Here is an 11,170-nt window from a genome sequence, read left to right as displayed (position 1 = left end):
AAAGAGTGCCTGCAGGAGTGGGGGTCCACTGATAGGTAGCTCTAAAGAGCCTGCAGGAGTGGGGGTCCACTGATAGGTAGCTCTGAAGAGTGCCTGCAGGAGTGGGGCATCTTCATCCATCTGACCATCCCCAGCATGATCCTAGTCAGCATGGAATGGTGGACTTTTGAGACTTCTGGCCGGTCAAATACTGACGCAGTTCCATTGAATGAATGTATTCACAACAACATAAAACAAACACTGGCCATTTGAAGACAATGCATTCTCCTCCGAAGCCTCAGATTAACCCACTGTCTATGCTGTGCGAATGTGACTGTCTGAGTTTTCTAAAAGCTTTCCACTGGAATACTAATTCTGACATTTGTCTTGTCATGGTAGGACTGTTAGATGAAGTGGGACCCAGTCAATTGTCCATGAGCTGGCAAACGTTGCCTACATGGTAATTTGAGAGAATTTATGTGTTGTGCTGTAAAATGTAAAAACAGTTTGTCTTGCTTAACAAATGTGCTGCTCTTTTTGAGTTCCCCCTTGGCTTCAGCATGGCAGGCAGTGTGAGAGTGGGCACTGCCCTTGGGTTCAGCATGGCAGGCAGTGTGAGAGTGGGCACTGCCCTTGGGTTCAGCATGGCAGGTACTGTGAGAGTGGGCACTGCCCTTGGGACTGGGCAGACTGAGAGAGTCAAGTGCTCTGCCCAGATAGCCATAGCCTGTGCAAGTAAGGGTTATAGTTACAGTTTTGTGTTGTAGTTTTGTAGTGGGTTCACGCCTAAAATGATTCCAGGTTGAGACTGAGTCAATCTGTAGCAAAATGACTTTTCTTAGAATTGAGATGTAAAATTGGTTGATCGAATGCCAGTGTGTCATGCCTAAAATACTGTATGCTAACCTCCATACTAATTCAACGAAAGGTACAGGTGTTTCGTGTAGTCTCAGTCTCCATGTGTATCGCCATATAATCACTTATATCCTCTCAGATGATGAGTGAGTGTGAATTCTGTCAGCTGAGTATCATTATTAACATAATGTCCTAGTTAGGGTTGCATAACATCACAGCTACTTCAGCCAACCCGCCTAAATTAATCTAACATCTTAAAATGCTAAATTATTAGTGAGTGGCATGCCTCTTTAATATTTTAGTTTGAGACCAAAATAAATTAGGTGTCAACCATTTATGGAACTAACACATGTGTCATGCAAGTGAAGACTAACTTTAAACAAACTACCCACAGGGTAAGACACGTTCAGTAGCATTTATGAAAATTATTTAAAGTAACACCCCATTCAGAGACGCCAGAAATCTCACATGGATTTAATTGTATAGCCAAGAAAAATGATAACGTTTGAGTGGTTTGAGCAAGGCTCAGGTATCTCAAAGCCCTGTATAAACTGCACTGAAACTCATGCCAGGAAAATCCCTAAACATTTTCTGTTTTCATCATCATTATCTCAAGATAAAATCATCTTTGGGCTTCTAAGAGGGTTTAACTGGGGCAAAGTAATTAGTCCTCCTGCAGAGCACATAGATGCAGTCACTGCCATTTATAATCTTCTTAATCTCTTCCTAATTCCCCTCGAACCTCCAAATAATGAACAGTGCCTTGATAAAAAGTAATTACTCTTAAGTTATTTCAAGGTCTGCTCACCGTACAGGGAAATAAAGAGCAGAGGTGCCTGGGTGGCACATGTCTTGTTTGAGGCAGTGGACAGTGTGGCTGTCACGACTGTGGGGAGACAATTATCCTACACAGGGAGCTGGTGCTATGCCGAGGACTGCCTCTAGGTGTCACTCTCACCATCTTTACTGCATGAGTCATTGCTCATGTGCTTTGGTCAACAAACAACACATACATTGGCTTATGGTCCCCCCCTGTTGGCTCTGCCTATCAATAACACTCATAAATACATCAGAAATGTACTTACATCAGAGACTGACACCAGAGACAGTTTTGTGCATTTTTTCCATCATGAGAATACCAGTACATCCATGGCCAAAGAGTGCTCTTTTCATGAACCCTCTATTCTTAGGTCCTATCTTTTATGTTAAATGCAGAAACACAAAAAAGGTCAATTTTATTATAAAGTCATTTTTATTGTAAAAAGTGTAGCTACTAAAAGTAAAGGAGGGTCAATATAGAGAAAATCAGTAATCCAAGCATCATATGTTGGGCTGAGCTCAGTATTGAGCTACAATGAATATATCCCTGTGTTTCACTTTAATCATTTAAACCATATGTACACCATTATGTGATCGTGCCGATAAACAATCGTGTATTCCATCATACAAATACCAATATACAAAACATTTTATAGATTTGTGTTACTGTACAAGCTGACCTCTTCAGAAAAAAAAAACTCTTCACCATCCCAGCAGTTGATATCTGTAGTTGCTAAAATGGAACTAGCAACATGATAACTATTCAGACACAGTCTGCATGTGGATTTATGACCTATATAAGAAAGCACATTATATATTTATATTATATTATATTTATGTCATGCCATGGCTAAAGGTTTTTCGTTAGAAAAGCTAGTGTAGTTTGTTCCAGTGGAGTGGCAGTGGTCCAGTTTCCAGCCTCTATGGTGACGTTGGTTCTTGAGGCCCAGGACGACTCCGGTAGAGGCAGGAGGAGGTGGACTGTGACTCCCACAGCGAGGATGAGGAGGGTGGCCAGTGCGGTGAGGCCTCTCCTGAGGAGGAGCTGAGAGGAGGAGAGCAGAGCTGCAGGCTGCTGCCTCTCACTGCTCTGAGCTCTCAGCCCTTCCTGCCCCTGATGGACCAAAGACCCATGGCCGTTCTCTGCCTGAACCTGGGGATGAACACCAAAAATCAGAAATCAGTAAAATAATATATAAGAATTATAAACATCATCCATGTGGTTGGTGAAAAGGCAGCCCCTTCCCTTTTCACTGAAATGACACTGACTTACTTTCCCCCTGCACACATCAACCAGTCTTCATTTCATTCATCATTCACCACCACTATCGAAACTCACAGAACCTTCAGTTACTCACACGTCTCAGGGGCTGGTGAGGTACCTGTAGATTCAGCTCTATAAAAGTAGAACAGTTCGGCCCCCCAAGAATAGTGTTCCCCATAGAAGGGGCTCGTTTACTCCCTGAAGTGGGATGGCGGGGGTCAGTGAGTGACTAGTGTGGGGATAATTATGCTCGGTTTGGAAATGGGACATTATGCTGGAACGTTATGATTGCTCTATCAAGGTGATATAATAATGCTTATATGTAATTAATAAGAAAAAATGTATGCTGACCATATACTTTAATGTATATTAATAACTAAATGTATTTGACACAATATGGGATGGGTAGCTCTCCATTCTACCAATTTAAATAATGACTTGCCTTTATTTAAAGCGAGAAAGCAGAGAGTGAGGAGGGCATTGGTTTTGCTGGTTACAGTTGGATTAACTATTTGGATCATTTCTTTTTTCTTTTTTTTATTTGTTATTTGCCAGGGTTTCACTAATTGTGTTCACTGTAAATAAATCTGCACTATTTTCACGGGACTCCACGTTGTTTGCTTTGTTCTTCACACCATTCACCACCTAGACCAGCTTGCCCTTGATCATCATCATCATCATCATCATCATCATCATCATCATCATCACCATTCACCACCCAGACCAGCTTGCCCTTGATCATCATCATCATCATCATCATCATCATCATCATCACCATTCACCACCTAGACCAGCTTGCCCTTGATCATCATCATCATCATCATCATCATCATCATCATCATCATTCACCACCTAGACCAGCTTGCCCTTGATCATCATCATCATCATCATCACCATCATCATCATCACCATTCACCACCTAGACCAGCTTGCCCTTGATCATCATCATCATCATCATCACCATCCTGAAGAAGAGGTGGGCTGCATGGCCTGATCTCGCATGGTCACTCTACACTTCTGAGCTGAAGCGTGATTGGATACTGAAATAGATGTCACCTGACTAGATACTGAAATGACTACGTTTCAGCAGTATGCATCAACAGTACGTATAACTGATGAATGGAGGTGTGATGCTTCAGAAACTCCAAGGCCTTTGGAGATGCTTACCATGCCTTTGCCTCCTGACATCAGAAGATCCGGTTCAGGCTCTGATAGTGATGTCATCAAATCCCCACAGACCTCTTTGCCTGCTCGAGTGACGGCCTGTCAATCAAAGCACATGTTCTTGACTGATGAAGCTCACCAGATTTGACTGTGAAAGAAAATCAAGCACACTGAATGACCTTCTCACCTCTTTGGTCATTTTCTTCCAGTCCAGCTTGAAGATGACTACGATGAAGAAGACTGCCAGGAACACGGTTGAGATGAGGAGACCAAGCCAAAAGCCTTTGTAAATGAAACAGTGGCACAAACATGTTAAATGGCTGGAGAAATCAAATCAAACATCCTTTTAATACAAATCGTATCCTCTTTGAAGTACCAAAGTTGTAGTAGCTCTCAAAACAATGTAGGGACAAAGACTATAGGGCCACAGGATATGTGGATGCTGATCAAATGTACTTTTCATCACCTCCTGTGGATTGGTTTGGAAACCTTTCAGAATATAATCTTTTATCTTACCAATAATATCCAGCTGAGCTGCAAACACCAAGGCTATGAGTAGTGGAAGCCCAAAGCAGTAGTATCCAACTGAAAAAGCTATAGCTGCTATTCTCTGCTGTCCTAATCCGAGAAGAATACCCATGCTGACACACTGAAAAATAAGGAAAATCTTACTTACTGTTATTGCACACACACACACACACACACACACACACACACACACACACACACACACACACACACACACACACACACACACACACACACACACACACACACACACACACACAGACACAGACACAGACACAGACACAGACACAAACAGACACAGACAGACAGACAGACAGACAGACACACACACACACACACACACATACACACACACACACACACACACACACACACACACACACACACATACATACACGTACATACACACACACACACACACACATACATACACGTACATACACACACAAACAAACACACATGTTCACACACTCTAAAAATAAATGTGTCCTATTTACCATGATTCCGTTAAAGAACTGAAGAACACAGTAGACATCTAAAAGTCTTGCAACCAGCGCTGCAATGTTCCTGGAAATGAAGGACTCATTGTCAGCTATGATACGCCAAAATCATACACCAAGTTCATTTCAGTCATACACCAAGTTAATTTCCTGTATGTGTAAATATACTTGGCCGATAAAAAGAAGTCTGATTCTGATTCTGATTCATTAATCCAGTCAACTTACTCATCAGAAGTAAAAATGTATGCAATTACATTTTTTGTGCCGCCCAGGACAAGACCTTGAAAAACTGCCAACACAGCTGTGGAGTCAAGCAGGGAGAGGCAGTCAAGATCATTGGAAGCATCACGTAACCATCAAGGCCAAAAACACAGGAAGGGGTCTGAATGTGCAATTTTGTTTACCTGCAAGGATCAAAATCACTTTGCTGGTTAAGATGGCCCCTGCAGTGTCTCCGGCACCCAGTGCATTTCCCACACGGACGCAGGCAACACCTTGGGCCCCTAAAGGAATCTTGACAACCACATGAATAAGGTAAGTACTGCGCAATTCCATAAATTATTTAAATATATTGTAATACTAAGAATGCTTGGAGCGTTTTTTTTTTAAAGAATCTTTAACTTAAGTTCATCATCACTGTGATTCCTAAATGATGTGTCATTTCACGTCGCTATCAAAATCACCTCTAAATGCTGAATTGCTCCAGGCTGGCATTGTATAAAGCTGTCAACCTCTATTACAAAAGAGCTTCATAGTACACCCAGGGTTAATCTTCATGGGAGTCCACCTAACTAATTTTCCTTTTGGTTATGCTTTCGCACAGCATCCATCAATGTCTGACTAGTCAGGAAAAATCCAATCGTGAGAGGTTTGTGAATGGCTAATGTACTGTTTACTTAATGATCAGGTTCTACCATGTAGTTGATGTAAGACAGCATTATGACCACATGTTGGGCTGCAAGGTCCTCCTCACTCAGCATACCTGGCAATGAATAACAAAGAGGAAGTTAGTATGCTGAGCTGTCTATATGGGCTTCAATTACAGCAATGATGTGTGAGCCTTTGTATTTTGAAAAGCAAGACCTGCTAAGAATCCTCCAATCTCGTAGATCCACCACTCGAAGCAGCACAAGCAGGCGCTGGGGAGGGCCAGCCTCATGAAGGAACCCCACTCCTGCAGGGAGTCAATGCTCCAGCCTGGGAGACGAGACGAGACAAGACAAGGCTCACACTGACTACCGTTGGAGACGCAGCTGAATCCCTCCAAGGTCACATGGCTGCATGGTAATCTGGTACACTACCTTTCTGTCCTTGTTTGATCTGACTACTCAGTAGAGTGATGCATACTAAGATGTGCACCCCAGGGGAATGACGGAAAGGCAACCTGGTTGGTGGCTTATGGTTGTGCTTCTGTATTTGTCCACTTGGCAATTACACACACACAGAGGATGATTGGAGTTCTCAGCTTTGAGGTACCCCACAGCATTATGGAGATATCCCGGTGTACTTCCTATTCATGTGGAAATGTTTGTAAGGCGAAGCAGTTGGCTTTTTAAAAGACAGACACTGTCAGACAGCTCTCTTACCTCCCCATGTGATCGCATGCAGCCTTTTCCAGTAGATGTAGAGGAACAGGAACAGCACGTTGTAGATTATGCATAGGGAGTTGGCTGCTGCAGACCCTCTAGAGCAAGGATTGGGTCATAATTATTATTATTTTACTATTTAATTTAGTCATTTCTGTTCTTTCTTTTCATTTCTTAAATGTTATTGTACTTCATTTTTATAATATAAATTTCCAACCTTTCATTAAAGGTACAGTGTGTAGTTTTTAGTGGCATTTAGTGGTGCAATCAGCGGAATAACTTTCCCTTTATAAGCGTGTGAGTACTTACGGTGGCCGTCAAATGCCATAACAATGCCAAAAGCCCTATCTCGAGCCGATCCTTATGTAGATACAGGCTCATTCTAAGCTAACCAAAACACAACAATTCATAGTTACAGGTAATGAAAACATAATATAAAAAACATAAAATAACTATTAGATGCCGCTAAAACCTACACAGTACCTTTAAGCTACTGTTTGAGCTACAGGATAACTTACACGATTCCAAGGTCCAACCAGGACACCAGAGTGTAGTTGGTTAACACATTGGCAATGTTGGCCAACATGGCTGACAACACCTGTGGAAGGAAAACCCCCTGCATAGAGACAAAACACATGACAATAAAACAATCATGCTGTGCATTTATAATACAATGAATGAATGAAAGTCTTTGGGATGATACATGACATAAAAAACAGATAGCATACCTGGTTTTGTAGATAGGACATCAGTAACTGATGCACAAACAAAGCCTACGAGTTGGAGATTAAGACATTGTAATGAAAAAGTAAATGGCATTGTGATGTTGGCGTAAAATGTGGTTTGATACATTGTTCTGGTTGACTTACCGGTATGGCAGGCAGATATGCAAACACATACAGTTCTGCAATTCTGCAAGAGAAAAAAGGTTATGTATCACAGGTTCTTAGCAGAGTAAAGCCTCAATTAATTTAAGTACTCTGAAAACAACATCAAAAACATCTCCGTGGTGTAATATAGCGATAGAGTATTTTTAATGTGTTTTCATAATTACATTTTCACGTTTATTAATAATATTTTCATAAATGCCTTCAATGAAAAGTGTATATGTCTTCATATTTGATTTCACTGGAGTGAGTGTTGTGATGAAAGTATAAACATAAGTCTGTGGTTCCAAGCTTCCAAAGCCAGAGTTTGTCCAGCGTGTGTTACCTGGCCACCTCGGGCTCTTGTCCCAGCAGCAGCAGGATGGCCTGGGTGTTGAGCAGCAGTGCCCAGCAGGGCAGACAGAAGAGCAGCAGGATGATGATGCCCCTCTGCAGGATCACCCCCACACGCAGCAGGTTCTTCGCCCCAAATGTCTGAACAGAGGAAAAAGCACACAGGCACTCAGCTCAGCAGGAGGGCACTCGCACACAGACAGACAGACAGACAGACAGACAGACAGACAGACAGACAGACAGACAGACAGACAGACAGACAGACAGACAGAGACACACACACACACACACACACACACACACACACACACACACACGTGCTCATCCGCACAGAGCCTTAGCATCATCACACCCTAATTTCATCCCGCCATGTCATGGTGGCACACAATAGAAGATAGAGGAGAATGTTCTAGTCTGAAAACACCACCTTCAGCATGTCATCTGAAATAGCTTTCATTTGCCATGACAGGGGGATAATTACAGAAGGTGATCTTCTTTAAGGCTACTGCCATTTCTCTTAGATCAACCCCAGGTTACAGTCATCTGGAAATCATGTTTACTAAACATCAAGCCAAAGCCTACCTGAGCGATGAGCGTGTCACAGGCCAGGCTCAATCCAAGTCCCGTTGCTGCACTTGACACATTTATAACCTGGAGAACAATAAGCAGGCTGTCACTGCTGAGAACATGGACAATAGAAGTCGTGTGAATGGCTTCTGCTGTAGGTTATAAAAATCCATCTGTACTGACGGAGCATGTAATGAAAAGTACAAGGACAGGCTTACAGCGCAGGCCATGGCATAACCTGCCAGAGCACTGTTCCCCAGGCGACCACAGAAGATCGTCACGACGAAGGGCAGGAGGTAATTTAGAATGCGACATGTAAGCTGTGAGGGCATTAAGGGGAGAAGAAGGGGTTATCACACACTGAAAGACAGAAATGGAATCATCACAGAAAGCCCAGCTTCAGTGCGAGTCTTATGTTGTTATGTGGGCTTGTTTGGAGAGGATGTGGAGACTCAGCAGGTTACTGGGGGTTACACTGCAGTATCTTTTAGGAACCAAGCAGGATGGGACACACTGGGCACACGCTGGGCACACACTGGGCACACGCTGGGCACACACTAGGCACACGCTGGGCACACGCTGGGCGTCCATTGCATGAAGCAGTTTGTGTGTCCAGCTGGTGACCACAGTGTCTCTATAATACAGAGCCCAATACATTAGAGGGAAAAATACACTTTGGAGAAAGAGCAGAACTTACATGTTTAATATTTGTGCCTTTTGTAGTTTTTAATTTAGCAGATCAATTCAAAGCAGTAAAGTTTAGAGATGACTTTCCAATGGCGTTTTTGTTTTGAGATATTCCATGGCTTGTAATGAAAACCAGACAAATTCCTACTTTGACTGCTTGTGTAATCTAAGTCATATAGCCCACATCAACACAGAGAATCATACACATAGATATTCTACACATCACACAAGTGCTGGAGCACCATCTCTTACCAGGGGTCCGGTCATGCACAGGATGTGGTAGAGCTCTTCCCTGAGTGCCAGAGGGACCCAGCGCCTCAGAGGGCCGCAGCAGAACAGCTTGGCACTGGGCTCCTCTGCTGAGGAGGGCCCCGCAGCCTTGCCTCCGGTCACAGTCATGGTCTCCTCAGCCTAAACCTCTCAGGAGGTCTGGGGGTGCCACTACTGGTGCCGTCCTTCAGCCACCTCAGGGGTGAGAGGGTTTACGCTCTCTTAAAGGTTCACTGATTGAAGGAGGAGTTGAGCACAGGAAGTCTTGATTCAATCTCAGGGGGAAGAGCAAGTGGTACTGTATGTATGATAGGATTTCCAGTATGATAAGCTCAACAGGTCAACAGAGATCTATCTCATCAACACCGCAGACAAAAGTGGTGCAAAGAATGTTTCTTGTTTTATTTGCTCAAATCAATTATTTTTTAATTAAAAACAGTTCAACTCTCCAAACAAAACCCTTAGTTTTATCTCAAATATTCCTGGTAGTACTTACGTTAGTAATTTACTAGAAAGAAGCAAGGAGTGATACTCAAGGGCACATATTTGAACACTTTTATTAAAAAATCTCTGCAGCTGCTAACGTACCGTATTATACGATTCAAAAAGTAGTACTGTGAGCCGAACAAACACAAAAGCCTGGAAACTGAAAGAAAAAGCTGAATTTTAAAACTTACTTCTCAAATACAGACACAATGTAATGCCTATACATCACACCCCTTCACCTCACCGTGCTCTGTCACAGGAACACAACCCTAAATTAACCCTGGCAAATGAATGTTTACCTTTGTGCGCCACTCCAAAGATTTCACAATGTTCCTATCAGACCAGCAGCTGCGTCAGTTATGCAGCAGCTCCAAGCTAACCTTTGCACCGGCTGCCTGAACCTTACCACAAACAGGAGATTTCTTCATGCACGTGTCTGTGACTTAACTCCTCACCATCACAGACAGATCAGCGCGAACAGAGGGAGTGACTTTGCACTTGTGTTAATGTAAACACTTAATTGCAAGCTGTGAAAGGATCCTACAGCTGACCCTCACTTAGTGCCTCACAGGTTAATCTACTTTCCTTTCATTTAGTTAGATATGTGCGTAGAATCACTTTATCACCTATCTTGTCTTCCACCATTAGCAGGACGCTTCAATCCATGACCGAGCAGTATTAAACACTCTCAGTAGGACTGAATGCACGAATAACAAACACTTAAGGTCCACTTAAACCACTCACCTCAGAACAATGTACAGTATGTTTGTTGGGATTACTGAGTACACCATCGCTGAATAGTAGGCATCAAGTATTAAGCTGGACTTTAAGAAGTAGGTGAGGGGTGGGATTGTTTTCTTTGAAACCTGTTAGCCATACTAATAGAAACAGGGGTTGTGTGAAATGATTATCTAAACCCTAATAGGGGCTGACAGATACACAGACCAAATAACAGGTTAACAGTGTGGCATTTCTCTAAAGAAAAAATCTTATGATGTCTGCCCAAATATCTTGAAAGGCCTTCACACTGAAGTTCATAGTACAGTACACACTTAAAGGTTACAACTGACAAATTGTATTTTTGTTGCAAATTCACATGAAACTAGCTGAGATTTTATGTGGCAGTAGATATCAATCTCTGACATTTTCTTTTTCTTTCTGACAGAAAGCTAGATATCCCCATTTTCACATTTCACACTGCAACAAAATGACATAACAGCATGTGTCCCTGCTGGGACAATGGGA

General features: G+C 42.6%; 1 protein-coding gene across 3 annotated transcripts; it reads right to left on the bottom strand.

Annotated features, from left to right (window-relative positions):
- Nucleotides 1–2,067: 2,067 nt before the first annotated feature.
- slc47a4 (solute carrier family 47 member 4) lies at nt 2,068–11,129 on the bottom strand. Of its 3 annotated transcripts, none has more exons than XM_012825208.2 (18): nt 10,028–11,129; nt 9,422–9,672; nt 8,701–8,802; nt 8,498–8,566; nt 7,908–8,056; nt 7,565–7,607; nt 7,424–7,468; nt 7,214–7,311; nt 6,696–6,793; nt 6,193–6,306; nt 6,024–6,091; nt 5,514–5,622; nt 5,335–5,410; nt 5,107–5,176; nt 4,598–4,730; nt 4,269–4,363; nt 4,085–4,180; nt 2,068–2,806 (listed from the first exon to the last, which is right to left on the bottom strand). In XM_012825208.2, the coding sequence occupies exons 2-18, from the start codon at nt 9,566–9,568 to the stop codon at nt 2,504–2,506; spliced, it is 1,815 nt and encodes a 604-aa protein (XP_012680662.2). In that variant the 5' UTR covers nt 9,569–9,672; nt 10,028–11,129; the 3' UTR covers nt 2,068–2,503. The 3 variants fall into 3 exon arrangements, with proteins under 3 accessions (XP_012680662.2, XP_031429070.1, XP_031429072.1); XM_031573210.1 differs by having other exon boundaries at nt 10,117–11,129; XM_031573212.1 differs by having other exon boundaries at nt 10,225–11,129.
- Between the last annotated feature and the right edge of the window lie 41 nt (nt 11,130–11,170).

The sequence above is a fragment of the Clupea harengus genome, chromosome 9 (assembly GCF_900700415.2).
Source record: "Clupea harengus chromosome 9, Ch_v2.0.2, whole genome shotgun sequence".
In the NCBI taxonomy this organism is placed as follows: domain Eukaryota; kingdom Metazoa; phylum Chordata; class Actinopteri; order Clupeiformes; family Clupeidae; genus Clupea; species Clupea harengus.
This window is presented reverse-complemented; position numbering and strand designations above follow the sequence as displayed.

Excerpts from the sequence above, each read along its gene's own strand:
- slc47a4 (XM_012825208.2), bottom strand. The coding sequence starts at position 9,568 with ATGACTGTGACCGGAGGCAAGGCTGCGGGGCCCTCCTCAGCAGAGGAG. Across the intron at positions 6,307-6,695 it reads GCATGCGATCACATGGGGAG|GCTGGAGCATTGACTCCCTG; the intron begins GTAAGAGAGCTG and ends CTCGTCTCCCAG. Across the intron at positions 5,177-5,334 it reads TACATTTTTACTTCTGATGA|GAACATTGCAGCGCTGGTTG; the intron begins GTAAGTTGACTG and ends CTTCATTTCCAG.